Here is a 27,685-nt window from a genome sequence, read left to right as displayed (position 1 = left end):
CTGCGATGGGCTCTACAGACAGCAAGTCTTAATTTTCTTTCTGCAACTGTGAAAAGCAATTGAGTCAACCTGTACCAGCATATATATAGGTGGAGATTATAAAGGTAGGTAGATAGTGTTGAAGTTCTAACATAACTGAAAAATGTAATTACGGTGAACAAAGAAGAAAAATATGGTATAGTAAGTAATTAGAAATACTTAATGCCATGTGTCCTATGATTTCAGCACCGCCTTCTGGTGCCAGCCGCCGAAAACAAAGGAAAAAAGGGCAAGAAGTACAGCCTCTGTTTCTGACATGAAATATACGCAGCAAGTGGTACACGTGGGGGGGCTCAGTATTGAAGATCGGGATTAAATTTTAATTTAAATCGTATGGCTTACGTATATTTCATGGCTGACTCGACTGAGGCAAAATGCAAAGATTAAGAAGTAGGATAACTTATTGGGACTGAGTAGATATATAATCGTAGAGAAGACCTGTGCTGCAGTGGAAGATAATAAAAAGTATAGCGTAAATCTGTTCTGAGGTATTTATGGTATAAGATAGCGACCACGTGTGTAAGAAATCGGAAAGTTAAGGAAATAATCAAAATTAAAATAAAATAAATTACGCTGGCTATCCTGTGTGTCATCAGTTAGAAACTGTTAAATTAAATTGCGAATATATAACAGGGGTAGGTATTGAACACGTAAAGTAATGCGTCCCAGGATATAACGGAGTAAAAAGCTTGCAAAGTAGCATTAAATAGTCGCTAAACTTTGTTTAGGCGAGAACAAGAACAGTGTTTATAGCAGAAAAGGAGCATCTTGAATATTGTGTTCGATAAACTAATGGCTCACGAGAAATAGAAATATATAGAAAGGTAGGAAAGCATAAACAGAAACATATGGCCCAATGGCACCCTCGTTAAAAGATACAGAGAGCAATCGACAAGGCCACAACTACTGCAGTGAACACCCTGGCAAAACAATAGCAATTAATGAACATCTCGCCAGTCTTCAAAGAAGATACAAAAGTCTCCATTTTCCTACAAAATGTTCGCAGCATATCCAATAAACTCCACACCTTGCAGAGCCTTCTAATCAATTCAGAACACTCATTTATCTGTCTGACAGAAACGTGGCTCCAAAATAATAAGCAGCTGAACGCTCTGGCAGACAATTTAGGCTACAAGTGCATCGGTAGAGGGAGAGAAATCAAAAGGGGCGGAGGAGTAATGATGCTATATAAAACCGACTTCCAGATTGGGAAAGAACAAAGCTCTAATTCAGATAACTTCGAAGCTGTTATCGCCACATTCTCTGGTGAGAACAGCAAGGTACAGCTTTGTCTTATCTACATGCCACCAGAACATACGAGGGAGATCAGAAATGAGTTCTTTACCTGGCTGGTATCAAACTTAGACGTAAATATTGAGACAATCATCTTAGGAGATCTGAATATGCCGTTACCGAGGAATAAAGATGCAAAAGCAGAGCTAGACGCCACAGTAGAAGCAATCGGAATGAAACAATTAACAACACCTGCGACAAGAGGATTACAGTGCTTGGATTTAATTTATTACAACGCGCAAGATGTTAACTTAATAGACAACTCCTTACAGTTTTCCTCCGACCACTCTGCGCTTTCAATGGAAGTTGCTCTTCGAAGACAGATTGCCGATCAGAACTGCGACACACATCAGAGTAATGAATCAAATTTGATATTTTCCATAAAATATATCAAATGCGAGGTCATATTGCAATGCTTAGCGCAATATAACTTTCAAAGTCTACATAAGATGTCCACTGAAGAAGCCATAGATGAGATTTCGAGGTTACTCTTGCAGATCGCCCGTCTAGGAGCAGCAAAAGTATTAAAGATCTCCGACAGAGCGAACTCTTGGTTCACTCCACAAGTAAAAGTTATGTTTAAAAAGAAGCAAAAGCTCTACCGAAAGTGGAAAAGAACTGGGCACCCGACTGATCGGACTATGTACAAACGCGAAAGGGCACAGTTCATTCGACTGAAAAGACAAGCATACTTTGAGGTTATGAAGGAAAAATTAAAAAACGGGAAAGAGAATGGTTAGCGAGAAAAACAACAAAAAAGAAATGACGGACCAGCTGTTTAGAGAGTGGACAGAAGTCGCATTCGGAAAACCTTTGAATGAAAAGCAGAAAAATTGTGAGGAAAACATCCGCGAGATGCAGAAAATGATTGAAAAACTGACGGATCCCACTGGAACTAACCAAACTAGAGCTAGAAACATATTACGTGAAATTAATATCAGCAGGGAAAACTTAAGGAAGCTATTAACTCGCTCCCCAGTAAAGCAACGATCGGGCCGGACCAGTTCCCGCTATTCATGATAAAAATATGTAGCGCTTACATAATCGAACCGCTCCACCACCTCTTCCAGCGAATACTAAGTGAGGGGGTTATCCCGGAAAAATGGAAGAGATATTACGTAAAAACCAGTTCCAAAAATAAGCAATCCTAAAACCAGTAAAGATTTCAGGCCCATCGCAATCGGATGCTCTCTGCAAAAAATATTTGAAAAAGCAATCCTGAGCACCATCAATCAGCACTGCTTTGGGGACAGGCCAGAATACTTACATTCTGTGCTTCCTCGAAGGTCGACTATTACTAATTTAATGAAGACTCTACTCCGAATACAGCTAGCTTTAAACAATAAACAACAGTTGGTCATCGTTTTTCTGGATGTTGCAGCAGCCTTCGACAACGTCTCAATCCCAGCTATAACAGTAATCCTCAAGGAGTATTTCCTCATTTCAGGAAGCACTTTAAGCATTCTCACTAACACCCTTCAAGAAAGACAAATTATCGCAATAAACGGGAAACAAACAGCATCTTACTGTATCTCCAGGGGAGTACCTCAAGGGGGCGTATTGTCCGCCACCTTCTTTGCAATAGCACTAGCCCCATTTTTAGCTCAAAACTGTGAACAATTTATTACATATGCTGACGATTTGAAATTTTTTGTAACATCTAAAGAACAAGAAACTGCACCCCATCTATCAGAGGAAGCAAACAAGGCAATCAAGAAGCTAGAAGAATATCTGCACTACGTTGGCCTGAAACTTAATGAAAAGAAAACTGCCCAAATGACCTTCACCAACAAAAAGAAGAAAAATGAAATTACGATTTTTGTGAACAATACCAGAATCCAAAATTCCCCCGCACATGTTGACCTTGGCCTTAAGTGGGATGAAGGATTAAACTTCATACCTCACTTCGAACACATTAGGAAAAAGACATACGCAGCACTGTGGAGCACTAGACAAGAACTCACCGGTCTCCGAAGCCCTCATCTTATAATTCAATACATCCTTAAATGCGTTACACCGATTCCATTGTACGCATCGACTATCTGGTCATCAGCCCCTGAGAGCAACATCAAGGCCTTCTTAGGAGTAGAATACTGGCTCCTGAGATGGCTAAACAAGATTGCCGGGAAACCGTTTACCATCTCAAGAGCGGTCTTGTCTGCCAATCTGGACATCACATCCTGGAAATATATCATCACAACCAGAAACATCTTAACTCTGGCAAAGCTACTAACGGAGAGAATAGATTCGCCGAAAGTGGGAAACGTGATCACTCGCCCCCGGATGATACGACCGAGAATAAAGAGGGAAGAACCAAGTCTCAAGTGCCAACTGACTCAATTGGACTCTCTGGGGAGATTTTTCCAGCAAATACTGTGAATTATTTTAATAATTTAAATATAGATCCAGAGAAACTATGTACAGACAAAATGTATAGGACAGAAATCTTTGGTAATGTGTATCGGCAAGTATAAATATAATAATATTTAGCATTTAACAACCATTTGCAATTAATTAAATCGACTTAACAATTAATTCATTAACCACATATTCTGTGTTTTTGCATCTCCAAATTTTGTAAATAAGTTCATGTAAACATGCTTGTAAATACTATAATGTAACCACACCCTCTAGCCAACGTGCTGTCTATGGGTGTCTCGAAAGAGAAATAAACAGATAATAATAAAGAATACGGAAGACGAGACAAATAGATCTTGATAGAACAGTGTTTATAGCAGAAAAGGAGCATCTTGAATATTGTGTTCGATAAACTAATGGCTCACGAGAAATAGAAATATATAGAAAGGTAGGAAAGCATAAGAATACGGAAGACGAGACAAATAGATCTTGATCGGGCAATTCGGGGTTGCTATTCCCGTTTCTATAGTAGGACCCTGAACATAGTTCTGTGAGCATACTACAGTGTTTATGCCAGTTGTGTGGTATATAAATAATAAAAAGATAAGAAAGTTTAAAAATAAAATAATAATATACTCCTTGGTTGGCCAATCAGTGGATACAAGTTTTCTATGTTTGTAAGACACCAACGAGGCTAGGAGTATAGACTATACATTATGTACAAGCCTAGAAGCTATAGAATATCTGTTAGCGCCATGATGTTATTGATATCAATGGTGTAGTTAAACAAATTTTTATATTCGATAATAAGGAGTGCTTTATTGATATGGTAATACAGGTAGGCTGTAGGAAACTGGTAGTATAGAAGCGTGTTGTAGAGGTTTCTGATATTGTTAACTATCATTTTTTTGCTATTGAATATAGTGGCTATTTTGATACATTGAGATAGAATGATATTAGCATGTATCTTTTTGGAGATATTAGAATGCCAATGCGTGAAGTTAAAGACTGAAGTTGATGGCTTCCCGTTTATTGTATATATTTACTGAGGTCTGAGGGTTATTAAGATCTATATCTAAAGCAAGGTAATTGGCTGCCAGGTTATCACTATTGGATTTTTTCCAAGGTGGGTTCTTCAGAATATATATTGGCATCATCTTGTAGGAAGTTGGGGCATTTGCTACAAATAAATCGTCTATGTACCTACACAAGCAGATTTTCGGGGGGGGGGGGGGCAGTGAGGTTTCATACCAGTACAGGTATAGATTTGCAATGATGCAATTGGCAGGGCTACCCCTAGGGGTAAAAATGGTTTGTTGGTAAACTGTTTTACCATTAAAAATGTAATTATTGGCAATGCACAAATTCTACGGCCGCCGTAGCCGAGTGATCAGCGCCCGGGTGCATAAGTACACGTGCCTTGAGTGAGCGGGGTTCAAGCCCGTGATTGCTAAATACGGGTGTTGTTTCTAGTATTCTGTCTATCTTGTGAATCATTTGGTCGTCTCGGAGTATAAACAGAAAATTTATTTATTTAATTATTAAGTTGTTCCAATATGTTGGTTTACGGTCTATTATATGTTTCTGTGTATTTTTTTATACAGATTATTTAGTACACGCTTCAGATTAGCTTGATTAATGCTGATGAATAAGCTGTGGAAATCAAAGGTTTGTATATGGGATATATTACTATTATGCAAGGCTTTTAAAATGGGGATAATGTTGGATGGGGATCCTGCTCTCAGGTAGGATGTTAATGATGGGTTTCAGTAACTGTTCCAAAACCTTGCCAGTGATAATTCTGAAGCCTATTGGGTTCTTATGGAACTTGGGTATGAAGTATATGTATCGAAAATTATTAATATTAAGTTTTAATTTTTTGTTGATAGCTATTAACTTTTTTGTTATGATATTGCCATTATTGGTCACAGGCTTGTACGTTTCACTAGAATTGAGTTCAGCTTTCAGTGTATGAAAGTAAAAAGCTTTACATATGAAGAAATAATTTCTGGCAGCTTTGTCTACAGGGGTGATGATAAACTGGTCATGCAGCTCTGATAATTGTTTTTTTTTTTTTAAGTATGTAGATATTGCAGTTGATAGTTTCAGGTGGGGATCCATGTGATTTTAAGGCTTTATAATTGTTTATTAGTTCTGATGACACAGTATATATCCACATGCGGAAAGGTTCGATAGGTGTGTTGTATTTATAAGCTAGCATGAAGCAGTAGTTGAGGAGGTCATGATACAACTGCTTTTTGAATGTGGTTAGGCTGGTTTTTGTATACAACGTGAATTTATAACCATAAGAAAGAATCTTTCTCAGATCCTGATAAGGTATTATCTCCAGGTTAATACCTTATCAGCCTTGTGGCAAATGCATGTGTTGATGTCTGGTTCTTCTATGTCCATATTGGTAGCAAGAAATTTGTAATTACAGGACAGAAGGGCAAAAGGTTTAGTATATCTGTATCTGACTTTGATTTTATATTTTGGCAGTTCGCTGGAAGGAGATCTGCATGCGAGTTAATGCAATGGTTTCTATTGATGCAGTTCATGGTGGTATTATGAAATTTTAGAAGGATGGTAGAATGTTCCTTATTAATATTATAATTTAATGATTTTAGTCTAAATTTACAAATGTCTATAAACAGGTGGAGACGATTCAAATCTAGACACCTGTCTAGATTTGAATCGTTTGCTTTTTTTATTAGATACATCTTGGCTTGCTTATACATTTAACCATGTGCTTATACATTTAACCATTTCCCATAAATGAAGAGGTTTTTTATACAGCTGGTAATGAAAACTATGGCTAAATTTGTTTTTGAGGCCATAAGAATAGTATCTTTAGTTTCAACATAAATATTTCTTCCTCTCTATTTCTTAAACAGGGTCAGGTATATAGGCTAAGATGGAGATGTGGATGTTAGTGAAGCTGTGGAGATATATATATATATATATATATATATATATATATATATGTTAGTAAAGATATATATACAGGGTGTCTCAAAAATACACGGCATAACTTCAGGAATGAGTTCCTCATATGTCGACAATAAAAATATTTTATATCAACATAGTTCCGGAAATGCTTGGTTCCCGAATTATTAACCGGAATGTCTTATCTTCCGCAGGTGATTTCCTTCATCACAAGGTACTGACAGAATCTGGTGGTTTTCCATTCCGACCATGTACTGAAATCAGAAGCAAGCGGATATGCACTTTATGTATGGTTTGGCGGACGGCAATGCTCTGGAGGCTCGTCGTTTGTACCACGAAAGGTTCCAGAACGAATATGTCCAGACAGGAAAACTTTTGAAGGAATCCATCGCCACCTTTGTAAACATGGGACCTTTACACCTCGTGCTGCTGACAGAGGACGACCACGATCTACGACTCCTAAAGTAGAGGAGGAGATTTTGGATGTTGTGCATGCCACTCCTCGAATCAGCACACGCAGAATAGCAATGCAACTGGCTGTTCAACGTTCGACTATTTGGAGAGTGTTGCGAGAACACAAACTGCATCCTTAACATCTGCAACGGGTATAGGCCTTGTCACCAGCAGATTACCCGGCGCGAGTAATGTTCTAACAGTGGTTCTTGCAGCAGTGTGGTACAACTCCTCACTTTCCTGCCTTAGTGATGTTCACAGATGAAGCACAGTTCACACAAGACGGAATCCAAAACTTTCACAATCAGCATGTATGGGCTGAGGAAAACCCAGTTCTTAAGTCACATCACCAACAGCGGTTCAGCCTCAGCATGGGTGGGTGTTTTTGGTGATAAGTTATTTGGGCCCCCATGTACTTCCAAACAAACTCACAGGGCAGGCGTACAGAAACTTTCTGGAAAACAACATGCCTGATTCCTTGGATGACACGCCACTGATCATTCGTCAACAAGGTTTTTTTTTTTTTTTTTTTTTTTTTTTAGGAGCATTAGCAACTAAGGCCATATTGCTCCGGGGTATGCGGTGGTCATTCCCTGACCTTTCCGCATCCTCCGTATTTGGTGGTGACGGGCTCGAACCCCGGTTTAATCAAGAAGCATGTGCTACGCACTGCTGCTCCTTCCCACCTGGCTACGGAGGCGCCTTTCGTCAACAAGCACACTTCATGCACGATGGTGCTCCTGCACATTTCAGCCACCTAGCCCGCAATTACCTGAATCGAAGGTTTCCTGGTCGGTGGATAGGTAGAGGTGGACCAACTACCTGGCCTCCACGCTCATCTGTTTTAAACCCACTGGATTTCTTCTTGTGGGATTTAAAGTCATTGGTGCATTCGTCTCCGGCAGCTGATGTGGAAACTCTCCGCAATTGAATTGTGACAGGTTGTGAGACAATACAAAAGATGCCAGGAATTTGGTATCGTCTTCGCGAGTCCATGAGACGTCGATGTGAGGCCTGTATTCAGGCAGAAGGTGGACATTTTGAACAATTACAATTACTATAGTATAAGTTGATGTGAGCAGTTAAGTGTCATAGACAGACCTTCAAATCTCGGCAACAAAGCATTTCCGGAACTATGTTGATATAAAATGTTTTTATTGTCTACATATGAGAAACTAATTCCTGAAGTTATGCCGTGTATTTTTGAGACACCCTATATATGAAGTATAGGATATGATGGGTTAAAATCTGTATTTCTAGTAGAAAGATAGAAAAAAAATAATAATAAATTTGATACGACAGATGCACCAGAGCGCGCAAAGCAGGAGCAAATTATTCATAAGTATATATTGTATATCCATGTATTAATAAATGTGAAAGTAGGAGTAAAGATGTTAGTGAGAGTTACACAAGGTGCTAGAAGGAAAAGGATAGATTGCAGAAATATGAGCAAATGTAGTGCACTGGTGTGCAAAACTTAAGGATCAGTCAGGTTTCACCTGTAGCTTCTCACAGGAGTGACCTGCATATGGAAAAAGCATATCAAAGCAACCTAGTGAGGTACAGAAATTATGAAGAAGTCAACACCGACACAACAACTGAAACAAAACGGTACAGAGGGATTTTATTCAAAAATGGCAACATAGCACTGGCTGCCATGATACAGATGCATCACTGCCAAAGATGGAACAAGGGGAAGAGGTGGTCCTCAGTATGAGATATGGCCACCCCTAATGTCGATGCAGGCTTTGCACAGCCTGTCCATACTTATAAAAATGTTGTTGATAAATTCTTGCGGTAACATCGTCCACTCCTCTGTCAGCGCCATCTTCAGCTGGTGAACATTTTCTGCTGGGTGTGGACGTGCCGCTAGGCGTCTCCCCAGAGCGTCCCATATGTGTTCGATGGGATTTAGATCGGTAGAACGGGCAAGCTAATCCATACAAACAATGTCCTCACTTTCCAAAAGCATATAAACAGCCGCATTTCGATGGGGTGTGGCGTTATCATCCATAAACACGAACTTGAATCCAATGGCACCTCGGAACAGACGCACATGGGGAAGGATTACCTCAGTACAGTAGCGTGCACCGGTTACAGTACCGCTTTCCATTATCTAGATTTGTGTACGTCCATCCAAGATAATGCATCCCCAGACGAGAACACCTCAACCGCCATATCGATCCCTTTCAGTGATGTTTGCGGGGTGATACCGTGTGCCAACCTCTCGTCAGATTAGCTGACTTCCAGAATCGCTGCTGAGGCTGAATCTACTTTCATCAGCAAAGAGTACCTTACCCCATTGCACTGCTGTTCAGTCCTTGTGTTCGATGCACCGCTGTAAACGGTTTCTCCGATGTGCAGGTGTTTAAGGGACACAGCGTACTGGCCGTCGGGCAAACAGTTTACCTTTGTGGAGTCGCCTGGTCACATTAAACCGCGATATCCTGCGTCCTGTGCAGCTGGTTTGCAATGGATCCAGCTGTCTGGTGTCGTTCCCCTCTTGGCCTGTAGGAGTATATAGCAGTCATAATTCGGCCTTGTTTTTCGTGGAGGTCCACCACTGGTCCTTCGAACAGCTGTACCTGTCATTCTGAAGGCCAACCACGCACGTGAGACGATGCTATGGGCGATACCGAACTGTGCAGCCATACTCTTCGCACTTCGACCTTCCTCGAGCTTCCCAATTATTCGACCCTGGTAAAGTCATCCAAATGTTGCCTATTGGCCATTTCCTCGTCTGTAGCGTTGTATGAAACCAATCGAACGTCTGTAACAATCGTGCTCACCATTCGGCAATTTGCACATAACTGCTGAAATGCTGCTTTTATCTGTTTATGTGAGCCCTCTCATCACGATTGAAATTTTTGCATGTGCACCAGCTTTCTATTGAACGGCCACAGTTAAGCAAATCGCACAGGCTGTTTCGTTTGATTTTACGGTTGCAACCTTTAGAAATAGTGTTGGTCCTTAAGTTTTGCACACCAGTGTACGCAATATGAGTAATTATAGACTGAATTATAAAGCCAATTAATTGGCTTTATAATTCAGCCTATAATTTTACCTAATTCATCATAACTTATAGGATATTCACATTCTTTTCCCTTTTTAATACCTACATTTGCTCATATTTCTGCTATCCTTTTCCTTCTAGCTTTTGGCACCTTGTGTAACTTTTACTAACATCTTCACTCCTACTTTCAAATTGTTAAATATATATATTATTATTATTTTTTTGGATTTTTTTGTATCGACTTGTATCAGTTTTCTGAATATCTTTTAATTAAATTATACAATTTTGCTACCACAGTTTACACTACGTGCTTTTTTAATGGATAGAAAATAAAAATAAAAAAATATTTACGTGCATGTAGTGTTTCCATTTTTGTATGTGCCTATAAAGCGAACTGAATTTGTTAGAAAAGTATAAAAGAAAGTATTTCATATTGTGAAGTAAATCACCTCTTTGAGTTGTACTAAAAATAAATAGCACTATTCTCTATATAGGTAATTATTTATGGCGTGTGCCGTTTCTCAGACAGACGTTCAAAATTATGGTCCTTCATGTGTGGTTTAAAAAAAAAAATATTCTGTTTATACTCTGGTTTGTTGAATACACCGAGGGTCCACCTTCCCGTGGTGTGGACGAGTACCCAGAATCAACTGTCCAGGTGACTGATGCTTCTGGGTAGCCAAGCGGCCAGACACAACAACAGAACACACACATAATACACACAAACCTACGTCACTCACATATCTGGCCCATTTGTAGTGATACTGTTCTTCACAGAAAAACGAGGCGGAGTTGAACAGACGTTCTAGGTGCCGCCCATTACATATCCACATATATACACTGATCACATAGGTCAAAGAAGTTTACAAAGAACCAATTTGAGAAAAATGCAGTTAATCAGTTAATTTATTAGTCATCCATTAGTGCAGGACTTGACAAACCAAAGAAGATATATTTCTGCAATATGAAAAATTACGTGACATTCTGGTGGTTTCTTCACTTGTCACTTGTTTGGAGAAGTCTTGATTCAAATTCTGTCGGAAACCGGAGGAAATTTTAACGAGTATACAGACATCATGCACTGGTGCAGTATGGCCTAAGAAGCTGATGCTGTGTAAAAACCGACAACACAAGAGATGTAAGAATGGAGTGTCCGTTTTTTCTTAATGTTCATTAAATTGAAAGTTTTTCGATAACGATTGTATCCCATATAATTGACAGATGAAACAGATACTCTGTACATCTATGTATTCGAAACAAAAAATGAAGTGAAGCAATAAAAAAGAAGCTTTTGTTTAGCTCGATTTTATTGGCTGGTGCTTAGTTAGAAAAAAAGATAATTACCCTGACCGTATAGATTGAGATACCGCTGAATCTTCAGAGTCTTTAAAAAAACTCCTTAAGCTTAGCCTTGCTTTTCACAATCACCCTAGTATGCTCACATTCCAACATGCGACTTTTCCCTTAAAAACTGGGGAATGTCAGATACTCCATCGTCTGTCTACTTGCAGTTCTATTCAGCACACCTGGCTGAACATTCTGACTTCTTGCCAGTTTTCACTGATGGCTCGAAGAAGGAATCATACGTAGGATCTGCTGCTATCTTTCCGGAAACTGCTCTATCGGAGCAGATCCTCTCTGAATGCAGCATATTTACTGCAGAGCTGCACAATTGAGTTTGTCCTGGAACACATTAATGAATACCAGCATCAACGGTTAATTTTTACTCTGATTCTTTGAGCGTCTTACAGTCTTTATTATCGGTCAGATATAATTCCCACCCAGTTCTGTCTCAAGTTCATCAGAAGATCCACTCTCTCCTGAACGTGAATACAATATCCACTTCTGCTGGATTCCCAGACACATTGAAATTAGGTGAACTGATTTGGCTGACACCGCAGCCAAATCAGCATTTTCCACTAATAATTGTCGCATGTCAGTCCCCTGTACAGACTACAAGCAAATATTACACCAAAATATACAATCCCAATAGCAGGATTCATGGAGTACACAGACTACAAATAAATTACATCAGATAAAGCCTGTAATTTAACCGTCGCAGTCTAGTCTGCGTAGGAATCGTAAAAGGAAGTTGTTCTTGCTCGGACCCGTGTAGGACACAGCCATCTGACACATTCGTTTTTGCTGAGGGCTGATGGCCCTCCTATGTGTGAGTCCTGTAATATAGTTTTATCTCTGAAACATATTTTAATCGAGTGCCCAGATTTTAATGATATGCGTTTTATCTCTTTTAACCATCTGACTTATACACTCAGTCAGAGTTTTTCCAACAATGACAAGATGCCAGCTCTTTTTAGTTTTTCACATCTTACTAATTTATATGCATGTATATAAAATCAGCTTTATATTTTTAAATATGTTTTAAAACTTATACAGAATCTTTTGGCCAGATAACCTATTTTAAAGTTACCGGAATCTATTTTGACTTTTGTCTTGGCGCATTATAGCCACTGCTAATGCGCCAGAAAAAATTACATTCAATTCAATAGTCATGCTCTTCACAGACACATTTGGCTCATTATAGCCCTAGTTGCTGATGCGCCATTAAAACCCAAACAACCAACCAACCTCACACACCTAGTCTAACTTATCTAACAACTTTAGCTTCTGCGCATCATTCAGATGCACACGCCTTCTCTTTTTATCAGTTTTCTTAGGGACGTGATAACACACTGTAGGTGAGGCTATAACAAAGAAACAGAGCACAGACGAACAGTTAATGATATAATATCAAGCGTATCCATAAACAGATTGAGATGCTTGTTGGTTGCTGCCGTGACTCATGAGTTCCCAGTTTCCATATATCATTAGCACAGTCAGAGTTCACTCTGGTGCCACTCAAATTTTTTCGTCCGTTAAATTGAGGTCCGTGAAATTGAGGATTTACTGAAGTGAGGATATTCAAATTACGAATAATTTTAGAGGTAATAAGATTCGAGTTACTGGAGCTATGCAATATTTATTGCAAACGAATCGCTTTTGTACGACCTTGTTAAAGCGAACTAAGTTTTTTACCAAAAAACATAAGTTACTTAGAGAAAATAGGTAATCCTCCCAACCTGTGGTAATTTGTTTCAAAAATATAACTTTTCTGACAAAATTAGTTTGCTTTATAACTATTTTAAAAAATGATGTTTGCACTACGCTTTCATAAATATTATATAACTCCCGTTGTCTGAAGGGTATTAATTCTAAAATTGTTTGCGCTGCAAACATTAATTTGTTTATTCTTATTTGAAATGAAACAGGAATGAATGCAAATAAAAAAGTAACGTAGATATTGTGGGACGTAATTAGATATAAATGGAGGTGTACTGCCATTGGCCAAATAGTAGTCGCTCGAATCTCTCGTTAGGTTGTGAATGGTTTAGCGAGCCTGTTGCTGAGTTCTTTCCTTATGCTCGAAATAGTTGGGCCCAGTGAGTCTTTTATTAACTCATTTGTAGCACACCGCCGAGTACACCTAATTGGAAAGATTTAATACTGCCCAGCAAAGTTAAACGGATAAGAAGAATGTTGTAAACTTCTAAACTGCAGTAAGTACGAAAAGAAATCAAAGGCAGAGGAGAGAAAGAAGACTTTAATCCTTTCTGGTAATGTATCAAGAACTGTAATATTCAATTTAGTTCGTTTTTAAACTGCAAAAAGTTAAGATAAAGCAGAGTTATCAAGAAGAAACACGATAACTTACAATGAACTTGGAGTAATATCCTGCGACTTACAGAAGGAGGAACACTATTGGTGGCAATACACAAGTAGGCGCCCATGTGTAACCTGCTTACCTTAGTAATACCAAGTTCTTCTCCTTCATAGGTGATTTCTGCAAATATATATAAAAAAAATGAAATTGAGCATATGTGCGGTTTAATTTGTATATTACTCCTTTTAACTATTTAAGCTATTTAATATTAATACTGAATTATATTGAAAAGATTGATTTACTTGCAATAATATTTTTGCAAGTAAATCACTGTAAAAAAGATCAAACTATGAAAAATATTAATATATAAAGAGTAATAATTCTTTCACTACTGCAAGTCAAGGATGTTACAAACAAAATGATCTCAACATGAGTTAAATACAAGATTATGCGTGCTTCAACTCACACTGTTCAGACCAAGGCTGTATCTTGGGTTCTTGACAAAATTAATTATAAAATGCAAATGCTTAAACAGCTAGGATGCTGTTTAAATGTGTAACTACACTGTCCTAAAAGAGGTCAGTAGAATGAGCGCCACATCCTACTTATATAATACTACGTAAATACCTGCTTAAATTCAAATTAAGTTCTCCTTTTGATATTTAACTTTAGCTCATTATAATAAAAGCTCTGTAATAATCTTCAGCTCTAATCAACGTAAATAAAATAATTGATTGTTAGCCACTAAACACCTGTAAATAGTTTATAATTTCAGCCTTTGTACATGTATGAGCTTTTGTATATACGAAGTGTGGATGGGTGCAATAAAAATAACACAAAGTGTGAAGGAGCTAAAAAAATATATGGTTTTATTTTTATTCAAAGTAATCACCACTTGATTGAATGCACTTATTACACCGTTCTAAAAGTTCCTGAAAAGAGTCAGAGAAGGCATCCAGGGAGATGATGTTCAGTTCGGCTGTTACTTTTTTTTTTTATGTCCTCAACATCCTGAAATCTCAGTGCTGCATCTTAATTGCTTATGTGAATAATGGTAGACACGTGGAGATTTGATCGTCAGTGCAGATTCGATGAAACAGTTTTTCTTTTGTGTTATTTTTATAAATTGATCACCTTGTGCGCCGCTGGTGGTTAATTTCTAACTAGTTATTATTTTTTAAAAAATCCCACCTTTTCTGAATAAAAAACGTGTTCCGATACGAATTAGAATTTTCAAATTATTAATTTTTAAAATTGGGAACAGATCCTATAATCTGAAAAGAACAATCACATTGTTCTTTTCCTGTTTGGGGTTGCCTTAAAAATTTATGCATTTTAATTGATGTTAAATTTCTGTTATGCCTTGCATAACGATGTATTATACAAACTATATACACTAGCTAAATGCGCGTACCATATATAGGGCAGCGTAAAGATGCAAAAATGCGCTGTCCTCCTAGTCAGTCCAAGGGCTAAAATAAACAGATTTGAATTCCTGGAAAGAACTTCCATCGTCCTTCGATATCTCGAAGTTTATTCTAGTACAGGATTCGAAACGGGCCATTAGTAACTAAGCCACTATTCTAATTGTTCAGCTATTAGTAGTGGTGCAGTATTAGCTGTTGTAGCAATTCCTTTGCGATATGACGAAACCCATTTTCGGCTAACCCTTTGACAGGGTATGTCTCTGCACATGTCCTTATTTTCAGTTCACTGGCTTTCTTCCATTCTAGTGATATCAAAAATAAAAAAGTTAAAACCCCATCTTTAACCACAGTAGTTTTTTAAGTTCTTTTTGAATCGGCTCTGTTTGTCGTTGAGATGGAGGTGTTTCATAATAGAAAAAAAATAATAATAATAACTGCCATTGAGAGTTGCATAAATTATTTAAATCAATTTTGAATATGCACGTTAAATAGTGATACTAACGTTGTCATATATAACTTGCTTGTAATAAGTAATACTTCCTTGAAGGACTATTTCTTCTTTCAAGTATGCAGTCCTCTCGGTTTTCAATACTTTATGAGGTCGAAGGAAAATATTTAGCTTGCGGTAATAACCACAATTTGAACCGCTTTTAATGTACATTCGAAAAGAGAAGTCGCTGACAAACGAAGGAAATGAATGTACTAAAGAAACAAAGTCATCTGCAGGAATCGTAAGTGGCAATGTTTATCCCAGTTTTACCTGGCAGGCAATTACTCAGTATACCGCAATCAGAGAGCGCAGTGAAATATTAATTAGTGGACTTGGAAGATGTATACGTCTCAGTTTAATCGATTGACTAACTGACACCACACGACATTAGTTAATTCTTTTTTTTTTCTGCATTACTACGAATTACCAAACTTTATTTAGAATATTTAAAAATGATTTATATAATTTTAAAAAGTCATAACCAGATAGTTTATATTTTCTTCCTTTCAGACTGCATTTAAATTGTCAAAATACACAATTAGGACGAATACATTTTTCTACTAAATATAAATGAAATGAGGCCTGTTTGCCTCGTCATAAAATTATTTGATGATCGTGCAGTGGAAACTTTGAACGAGACTTTAAATAAGTTAAAGCACAACGTCACAGGTATAGATATTTTATCCATCAATGGCTTTATGGTTCATTTTGTTTAGAACTGTGTTGTGTGATCCCTTTTGATAAAGAAATCGATGGTAACACACATCATCATAATTGCTGGAATGTAAAATCAGTTTGGCTTTTATCACTTCATTGAAGTGAACAGAAATAGCATATGGTGATGTAGCCAAGTTCGTTATGTACGATACTGAAGAAATTGTTTGTTAGCGTATCATAAAAATGAACTGAAAAATTTTGTAAATAAAAAGTGAATTTCACAAAAAAAGATTCATATTCCAGTAAATATCTCATTCATTTGCTTGATTAATTTGGTATATCTTATTAATTAACTTTGTGTTTATTGATAGCATACTTAGTTATATATATAACTATGCCCTATTTGTTGATATATATATATATATATATATATATATATATATATATATCATCTCTGTAATTTTTCAATTAATAATCTATAACCCCCATTTGATCTTAACCTCCTTAAACAGTTTGTCAATATTAGGCCGTTCTGCAAACAGTTCAGCTCGTAATTCATAGCGGTTTCGTGGATGCTGTGGTGGTGTTTACACTTCGTTTAAGGTAGTCCCACACGATCTTTTATAGAACGTAAATCTGGATTGGCTGGCCACTTTATATTCCCTTGTGTCTGTTAAACTAGCACAGGCCCAGTGAACAGGACAGTTTTCATCTTGAAATCATGAATGTCACTCAAATGTGCAGCAAGAGGCGCAACCTGATCAACCAGAATATTTGTATAACCAGCCTAATTCATTCTGGTTGGCATTTCAAGTAAGAATCACAGTTCATAATAGTTACAACATCCCCAAAGCATCACTAATCCAACTCTAGCATGTACGACACCTTGCGCACAGTTTGAATGAAATGTTTCGTTGTTTCTCATGGCAATAATTAGATTCATAACATCATAACAACATCAGCAAAAATTAGATTCATCAACCCACATCACAGCTTTCCAGTCATAAACATTTCAGTATTTATGTATTTGAGCTCATATCAGCCGGGATTTTTTTATGCACAGCTGTTAATACTGGTCTTCTTCTAAAGACTATATTCTAGATATCAGTATGCAATTCTCTTTACGGTATTCTCTGAGAAATCGGCTGATGAGGTCCTTGGTTAACTGTTTGTAGCAGTTCATATGTTATCTTTATTTGAAATTGTTTGTCGTTAATTTCATATTATATTTGTCTCCGGTTAGGATCAATTAACACTGATTTTCTCCCAAATTTCTGGCGCTGATTTATGGTTGATTTAGAATTACGCCATTTCTTAAAAAATCATATTACCGTTCTTTCTGAAACAGCAAATTCGCCTACTCCTTTAGACCGAACAAATGCTATCACTCTTTTTTTAATATCTACTCGCATCTTTTCTGCGTCTCATCTTTTATGGTAGAATCCCTTGCTTCTTAAGTCACAGCTAATCTTTAATCACGGCTAATCTTTGGACAGTAAGGCCCTGTGGTTGATACGCTATACACTTAAGGGAGGTAGCAAGTGAGTACATTGAACCACTGAGGGTAATTATGAGAGCATCACTGGACTCGAGTGATTCCGTTGGATTGAAAAAGTGATAATGTTCTTCAATACATAAGCGCGGTTCTAAGAGTGAACCGCGCTTATGTATCTAACTTCAGTAGTAGAGAAAATCATAGAGACAATGATCAAGGGTGGAATTCAACATCATTTAGATATAAATGGAATTCTGAAGGATACTCAGCATGCTTTTGTAAAGGGAAAATTATGTTTAAGAAATCTGGTTAGTTATTTTGACAAGGTCATTCAAGAGCTGGATTTAGGGAATAATTTGGACATAGTTTATTTGGATTTCAGCAAAGCATTTGACTCTGTCCCACATGAGCGGTTACTTTATAAGCTGGAACAGGTTCGAATCACAGGAAAAATCCTTAGATGGATAGCTGGATGGCTTCAGGCCAAGAAGCAGAGGGTTGTGATATATATGGTTATTTCTCAGATTGGATTGATGTAAGAAGTGGGGTTCCCTAAGGATCAGTATAAGGACCACTGATGTTTTTGATTTTCATAAATGACATCGACGAAGAGATAGAGGGCGTGATGTTTATATTTGCAGATGATGTGAAGATTGGTAGAGTAGTTGATGATCACCGCCAAGCAGAGCTTCTTCAAAGTGACCTAGATAGACTTCAGGGATTGTCAGAAAAATTGCAGCTATACTTTAATCCAGCAAATTGTAAGGCTATCAATAAACACATAAATAAAATAAAGTAACCCCAAAATAACTTATACACTTGGTGCAATTGAACTAAAGCCGGTACTGGAGGAAAGGGACTTGGGTATTATGATACGGTCAGACATGAAGTTCTCCGAGCACTGTTATTTAGACAGGTTGCAAGGAAGTGCTATGGTGTTGAAACGTTCGTTCATTTATCGAACAATTGCTAGTAGAGATAAGGACGTCATAATCCCATTATATAAGACTATTGTTAGACCACACATGGAATACTCTGTTCAAGTATGGAGATCGCACCTAAAGAAAGACATCGTGCTTCTTGAAAGGGCCCAAAGATGGGTAACTCTCCTGATAAGATCGGCAAAAGGGCATCCATATAAGGAAAGACTACGAATATGTGGGTTGCAGAGCTTGGAGACTAGACACCATAGATGAGACTTGATTGAGGTGTTTAAGGCTCTGAGAGGCATAAGCAAAATGAATGAGGACGACATTTTCACGGTTATAAATGATTCTAGACCAGGGGGCCATAATTTCAAGTTATGGGGGAGAGGTTTACACTGGATTGCAGGAAGTTTTATTTTAGCCAGCGAGTTATACATTACTGGAAGAGGTTACCTACATGGGGGGATGGGATGTTATGGGTGTTTAATGGCGCATAAGCTACACCGGCTATAGTGCGCCTATTACCTCATACATGGGTGGTAGAGGCTGGTAGTTTGGGGAAATTCAAGGGTCACCTGGATAATTACCTACCGGAGGAAGTAGACCGTCCATTTCCTTTTCTCTTATTAATTATTTATTATTATTTAATTTAATTTTATAATAATTATTTATTTTTTAATTTAATATTATTTTTAATTTTATTTTTTTGTTTTTTTTTTTTTGGATGGTGCAGCATAAGCCATAGGCTTCCTTGCACCATGTGGACCACATCATAGGTATGCTAATCTGCTTGAATTTTTCCACTTTATTAAACAGATCAAATTATATCACCGTTTTTGACTGATGTCTGTGCATGCGTAATATTCATAACGTTGATTAGTGCAATATGGCCTAAGTCGCACTTGCAAAAAAAAAAAAAAAAACAACAGCACCAGTGGCTAATATTATAATATACCTGTAAATCGAGAAAACGTTAAATATGCTAACTTCAGATTCTTTATAATTATGCTAACTTCAGCATGTGTTCAACGTGTTATATGCAGGTTGAACACGTGCACATTCTACGCTTTATTTACAATACCACAAGTGTCTAATTTTTTGTCGAGTTTCTGAGCTCTCTCGTTGCACGTGTCCTTTGAAAGGACTTTCGCAATTAATTATAAGGAAAATAATTCTTATTGAAATTGTTTTCTTTAAAATTAATGAAATTTATCTTATTAAAAGGCGTTGTCAAAATGCCTTTCATGTCAGTTTTAGATATAATATTAAGTATAATTGAATTGAATTGCGAGAGTAGGTAGGATATTCTTTTTGGTCTCTCGACGACGATTTCACTTCTGAGAGAAATTTTCATTTAGTCATATCTCTTGGCGCCATCGCGCCATGTATAAAGTGCAGGCGTTCCTTCTTGCAGGTACAATATCATTAGTCGCGCAGTAAATGCACGATCTTCCAATAGACATGAAGCGTGCTGTCAATTAACTCAGCACACTGTGCAGGTTACCTGTCAGTCAATCGACTTTGTATGACATGTACAGCAGAAAATGAATATTACAATACAATATTAGTGCGTATATTAGTGCTAAATATGATAGAATTCGGTTGAGAGAATCGACTGAGGGTTTTCCCATGTCTGTGTGCGCGCTGGTTGTAAGTTATATTCCTTTTTCGGCCATAATACACGACAGTTAACGTAAGATACTGTGAAGGAGCTAGCGACAAAATACATAAAAAACACAATATAGAAAAATATAATATAATATAGATTATAGTATATATTATTATATTTTTTGAAAATTTAATATAATATTCAAAACATAATATAATCAATAAGTATATTCATAATAATATACTTACTGATTACTCGATGCAGAAAGGGTGTGAGTTGTCGAACGAAAGCACATCACACAACGAAAGATGGACATATCCGCTAGTTTTACGTGTACTTGGTTAATGTTCATTACTGCCAACATGCAGATTTTTTTTTTTAATCTTGAACATTGGCCCTCTGAGGTACCATCAATCTGTGAACATGTTCTTATCGACAAATAATGGACATCACTAGAAACAGAACATTCGCGACGCTTCCCATCGTGAAGCTGTCGTAGATAATGTCTCGCATATTCTGCTGAAAATATATCTGCATATTCTGTTGGGCTCACTTTTCGATCACAGAAATTAGATACTCTCAGTTCTCTCTGATGACATTGATTGATATGAGATTGACTGGGCCTATTACGTAGGAAACAAACAGGTTTTCTGACGTTGATATTACTACACTAAGAGAAGCCAAGCGAATAAATCGAAACAAATAAGAGATTAATCGGAAATAACAAATCGTCAAATTTTCAATAAGCTTTAACTGAACAAGAAGGCTTGTTCGAATTTCTGTTAATTAAAAAAAAAAAAAAAAACTTTGTTATTGATTTCATTGCTTCCTGAGTTTGGCAAGAAAGTTCCAAATCGCATTATATCTAAATGAAGTACAATTATTTAGTATTTAATATTCACTCTTTAGTAGTTATCGCACTTTACTAGAGAGAGAGAGAGAGAGAGAGAGAGAGAGACTGCATATGTGTGAAGAATTTCAAACCCACTGCGTGGCGCTTTTTAAATTATGGTGCCAAACCGATAGCATTTGTCATCTACTCTAACCAATATGTGCAGGTATAATCAAATTAAATTCTAGGAATACAAATATTCCATATGTGACCATTGCTCTATTTTCATAGTAATAGTAGACTACGCCGCAAACCATCAGCTCAACTGGATATTATAACTTGAACATCTTTAAATTTGCTTAACTATAACAATATCGGTGTAGATATTGTATAACTTTGAACCCATAAATTTGAACTACGTATGTAGTGTAAAGACATCGTTTTAATTGTATCTCATATTGTGGGTGCTTTCGCAACGAGATAGTTGGTACTGCACTACTTCAAATAAATAACCATTCTCTAGTAGAGAAGACTACTGTTCTGTTATTTATTTTCAGTGGATACCACCACCCAGAATTCAGGGGTGGGCAACAGCCGGCCCGCGGGCCACATCCGGCCCTCGACGATGTTGTATCTGGCCCCCTCGGTAAATGCATAAATATAGAAAATCCATACCTGACTACACTCGCCGTAAACGTTCGGTTCAATCGGGAATCGCGGCCAGTACAACAGTAACCAAGTGATTCTACGCAGCGTCAAAGAGTTATTTCCTAATTATTATTGTAGCATCGATCGAACGAAGTTCCTTTGGGTTTGACTTCTTATTGAAAAAAATAATATTGGTGCGAGATATTATGTTTTATGCCTTTTCTAATTATTACAATTTTTAATTTAATATAATTTATAGCCCATAAAATGAGCCAATTAAAAAAAAAAAGAAAAATTGATGCCGAATGCCGCATTTTCAATGATAATTGGACATTCAGATATTTTTTTAAAAAATACATTAGTAATTTGGTAATTCAAGTAATATAACATTTTTTAGGTTCTGATTTTTTTTATTAAATCGTTCAATCTATTCCTGCCCGCATCATGATGCGAACATTTCATTCGGCCCGCTGACGAAAAAAGTTGCCCACCCCTGACCCAGATGATCGTTTCGAAGCTAGTGGGCTTCATCATCAGTGGGTGGGTAGTGCATGTTAAATTACTTTGGTAATTCTGCTGAAAATATATTGCACAATGTGATGGCATTGTTAAATTACCTTGGTAATTTAGCATGCCATCACAGTTGCGAAGTTAATTCCACAATATGAGAGATGCCAAATGGTGTAGGTAATAATAATGTATTAGAAAATGAAATGCACAAGGCATAATTTCTTATTGGTTTATGTAATTAACTATATAATATCAGTGTAGATACACCATATTTACCCATAAATTTGACTACGTATGTTAGTGTAAAGGCGTCGTTTTAATTGAAGTACAGCAATACCAGCTATCTAGTCGTGAAGGCACCCGCAATATGAGATACAATTAAAACGGTGCATTTACACTACATAAGTAGTTTAAATTTATGGGTAAACTGTGGTGTATCTACATCGATATTATATAGTTAACTACTTAAACCCATAAGAAATTATGCCTTGTGCATTTCATCTTCTAATACATTAAATTCGCTTTTTACTGTCCTCTAAATCACTTCGTGGAATAATATTTTCTCATAAGCAGACCTAAATAAGTGCCATGGATGGTTTCTTTAGTTCCTTGACTGCTTTGAGAGCCTCGTACCATACACAAAAACATAGAATGCTAGTCACTGTAGAGTTTGACAAGAATAGGCACCCCAACCCCTAGGTTTCTTTCGTGTTCCACCAGCTTGAGTGCGGTACCGTCCAACTGGTACGCTATTCTGGGATTTCTGCTGCGCACAATCGGTACTGTACTTTGCATTTATCAATGTTAAACTTAAAAGGTTTCGTTTCAGTAACACACTTTAATTCCTGCCATTTACACGGACGTTTTTTCTAGGTTTCGTTTCAGTAATACGCTTTAATTCCTGTGATGATTTGGGCAGTTGAGTGTTTGATAGGGTCCCTCGTTTTAATTTCTTTGAAGGGATTAACCGTGTTCTTTAAGCTCTCATATTCCCTCATCACAATGCTGAATTTGCACTTAATCTGCTCACTCTTTTTGCAATGAAAATACAGAAAAGTATTCCCTTTGGCTATGTCATGTCCTGCTACTGATATTTTTTTGAAATAAAGAAGCAGTTCATGAATAAAGCTATGATCCACCAGAGAATTGCCTTCGGCAGATCTCTCGCAATCCAGGGCTTTCCTACCACTTTGGGGTGTTTTTCGCTCTAGACCGAGGCATCAGTTTTAATTTAAGATACTTAAGTACAATAATAATGCTACACTATGCCACAGTAATACGTACTATGCTGTACGTTACGCATTTTTATGCAGTTATAGTACCAACCACGTTTGTACTATTATAAATTTGCAGTTACAAACGTAATAAAATCGCGTATAATCACTTATAATAGTAATTATATTCATACATAGTTACATAAAAATATTAACTGGTGTTTATGTTATTCTTATATCAACGTAATAATCACAGAACTATGGCGGCAGAAACTTTTTCCTTATAAGAAAAGAAAAAGTTTAGATGACTTTGGAGGAGTTCTCAGAAAGATTCTTATTTTAATTTTTACTTGTTAAAATGTGCTATTACTGTTTAAATATACTTTAAGCCAAAACAGATAAAACGATAAAGATCGCTTTATCTGTTTTATTCCTGCTAGAATCCATTAGGATTCTCGCAGGAAGCATGCTACGAGCCACAAGGAAACAGTTCCTTTACACTAGTCACGTATTTAATTTTTATTATCAATTTATATTTACACTTTATTTATTATTATTATTTTGCATTTATTTATTAAATAAGAAAATCAAGCAATATTTACGCAATACTCACCACAACAATTAATACATAACACTCAATGCAACAATTAATACATAACACTCAATGCAACAATTATTACATATTACCGTATACGATTATAAATAAAACATCATAAGAAAACAACGAAAAAAATCAAATATTATTATACGTCATTGTTAAACATTGACTATTTTATGACATGCTGGTGTTAAACCCAAAAAAAAAAAAAAAAAAAAACGCCCCGCAATGTGGAGTGGGCCGCGGGTAATGCTGTTTTAATCTTTCCTTCCACTCTGGTAAATTTCCATATCAGCTTAAGAAATCGGTCGTTCAATTTCCCAGGGCTGTTAATGTGAACTCTAAGAGAACTAGAAGATGATACGTCAATTCTAATAATAGCTAAAAAAATTCTTGCCCACTTCAAATCAAAATAACTACAGTACTCATTAAATGAGAGGAATGACTCAATAAAAATGAACTTATTCTCAATTACCTTAGGTCAAAATACAATGATTTGGAAATGCTCAAGATTCCGAATTATGGGAATGTGACTGGACAGTTCGCTGACGTAGGACAAAGAGTTCTTCATTATTAGAAAGAAGACAGCATAAAGGCAGGGTTCTTACTCGTTTAGCACTGGATAAATTCTACCCGTTCCCAGAAAGGTTCATTTTGGCTCTGATTCAACCATTACCTATGTTATTGTTTATGATTCAACCATAAACTTATGTTATTGTTTAATAGGAAACGGCCAACCAAAGAGGAGTCATGATGGTTATTAATAACATTTTAAATACCTGCTTCGGTTCAATTTTGAAACATGTTTGTTGACTACAAGATATATGGATGGTGTTCGTTAACATACTTTTGAATGATAAGGAGCATTGTCTCACAGCTTTTTTATTGTAGGAAGCAAGCATCCAGTACTCTCTAGCTGTAGGTTTTCTATAAAATTAAAGACATTACCAGAACGAAATGTTTTTCATGAATATTTTATTGTGAACACTGCCGCCGAATGCGAAAATTTGATATAATAGGCATCCTAGCTGGCAAATTCCGAGTATCCAATAAAACGCGATCTACCACCTTACAGAGCCGCGCATTATGCAAATTATTCGTGCTTATAAAAACACACGCACAAAACTCCAGTACTCGGGAGGGCAAGCCATCGTCGTTTAGATGATTCTTTGAGATAGCGGACCTTTGAACGAACTGAAGACGGGTAGTCGCAGGCGGAGGGGGTGCATTTGCTTAGTGTGTCACGCAATATCGTCTCTCCACTATGGAACCAATTTCAGGAGACAGCAACCATTACAAGAAGAGCTGGGCAAGGTCGTCCGAGGGCTACGTCAACCAGATCAAACCGTTATCTGGCTCTAACACCAAGACGAAACCCTGCTATGTCTGGTCATCAACTGTCTCTTGAGGTTGCTGAGGCCACAGGCGAAAAATCTCAAACCGGACTGTCTTAAGACGGCTCAATTCAAGTGGACTTTACCCAAGAAAGCCATTGGTTTGTATCCCATTAACCCCAAACGAGCACAGAGCTCGTCGAAACTGGTGCCATGAACATGTGACTTGGAGCCCTGGCAAATGGGGTACAGTTTTGTTCTCTGATGAGTGCCATTAGCCTAGAAAGAGGTTCTAGACATTATTTCATCTGGAGACAAGGAGGAATGCGGTACTATCTAGTCAACATCAAAAAAAGGGACACTTATTCTCGTTTGGCATGTAATAATGATCAACGACCGCATCCCTCTTCATGTTTCTGACAGGGATACTGTAACTGCGCAGAGGTACTGAAAACAGATCCTCGAACCCTGCATGCGAGTTTGTAGAGATGCTGTTTGCCCAGATTCTCTTTTCATGCACGACAACGCCACTGCATGTAGAACTCAAATGGCAGAGGAATATCAACGACTGCTGTGGCCAGCACGGTCACAACGTAAGTCCGATCGAAAGTGTGTTGGACGCCCTTGGGCGTAGCAGTGTACGCCAATGGTCACTCGGCGTGCAAAATAACCCCTCGGTCACTCGGTGAGCAAAATAATGGGATTTATTGCCACAGAATCTTATAGACACCCTTATATCGAGCATGTTCACCGCTGCCAGGCCTGTTTAGCCTTGGAGGGGATCATACGCCGTACAGATGTCATGTGACCATATTTTCGAGCAACCTGTATCGCCTTCTGCTGTAATATGGCCTTTTTGGAAATTCTTATACTAGCTCTATAAATGTGCCTTATACCTGTCTACGGCTCATAATAGCTTTAGACGCTAATGCGCCAATAAAATCATAATCAATCAATATACCTGTCCAAAGTTTCTCTCTGTCTCCTCACTTCATCATTATTCTATAGTACACCGGCATGCCAAATTTTGTCCCGCTTCATCGCAAGCTGAACGAGTTACACCACGTTTTCTATGCTCTGTTAATTTTGTCAAGCAGTGTATGTTTTTAGGAATCTTTTGTCACTTCGAAAGATCATATAATCTATAATTTCAGAGAGGAAACTAATTTGTAGATTTCGCTTTACAAGAAAGTCAGTTGGGAAGCATAGCCTTAATCTTCAAGTAGCAAAAACGTGGAACATTTTCTTCATCTTATAGTCTTCAAATTCCCTAATGAAACTATAAGAGAAAGTTTAAAGAACTCGTTTTAAAAAAAAAAGTCATGAGACTTTTTCAAACGAGTTTAACTTTGAAAGACTATCTAAAACTGCTTATTTTCTCACTCAGGGGAACCCAATTAAAAATCCTTAGGTTTATTTGTGTTCCCCTATTTTTATCGTTATTGTACTCCTTGCTGTTTAGACACATAATGGAATAAATATGCAGATTGTTATTTTATTCAGGCGTGTTGCAGGTGGGGATTTTTAATTTTTCTGAACTTATCAGAATTAAGTTTTGTGAGGATATGGAACGTTATGCATCCACAGTGTCGAAACTGCTTGGCGTGTGATCAAAGACTAGATTACTCTTAACTGAGCAAATTTTCTGTCTTCCTGTCGTTGCTATAACCTGTAATTTTATTCTTGAAGGAGCAGTTTTATTCAACCTCCGAAAATGATCGAAAATCAACCTCCGAAAAACCTATTGCTTAATAGTTTTGCCATGGCAGTGGCCTAACTCACCTCTCAAAAACTCTCTTTTACCCATCAATTTAAAAATTGTTTAACATTCCGATGACAGTCAAAAATAAGTTGAGGAAAGACAAATGTGTCAGAGAAGAATTCTTTGAACTCTGTGGATTCAGAAATTTAATTTGAAATGAAAAAAAAAAGCAAAAGTAAAATCATAAAAATAAAAATTTAATTGCATTTGAAATTTCAGAAATAATTTTTCATTTCACTATAAACTGAATTGAACGCATTTCTCTCAGTGATTAATTTTTCCGTTGATTTTTCGGGCCCAATTTGCGAGATACGTTTTGTAAAATTGTGAATATGGAACAGAAGGATGAGAGAATTGTTTAGAGAAATTATCCTTATTAAATAATCGGTTATTCTAAGTTTTTAATACGGTACGCATACA

At 37.1% G+C, this 27,685-nt stretch overlaps 1 protein-coding gene across 2 annotated transcripts in view; it reads right to left on the bottom strand.

Annotated features, from left to right (window-relative positions):
* Positions 1 to 27,685, bottom strand: part of LOC150089315 (lachesin-like) — a 758,400-nt gene that overhangs the window by 73,240 nt on the left and 657,475 nt on the right. For both annotated transcript variants that reach the window (XM_090368493.1, XM_090368494.1), the window contains exon 5: positions 13,815 to 13,943. In XM_090368493.1, the coding sequence (XP_090224619.1) occupies positions 13,815 to 13,943 (129 nt within the window). The remainder of the gene's footprint in view (positions 1 to 13,814; positions 13,944 to 27,685) is intronic.

This window comes from Mastigoproctus giganteus, chromosome 2, assembly GCF_048544385.1.
Source record: "Mastigoproctus giganteus isolate SK-2022 chromosome 2, ASM4854438v1, whole genome shotgun sequence".
NCBI classification, from domain to species: Eukaryota; Metazoa; Arthropoda; class Arachnida; order Uropygi; family Thelyphonidae; genus Mastigoproctus; species Mastigoproctus giganteus.
The sequence above is the reverse complement of the archived record's forward strand: the minus strand, read 5'-3'. Positions and strand labels throughout refer to the sequence as shown.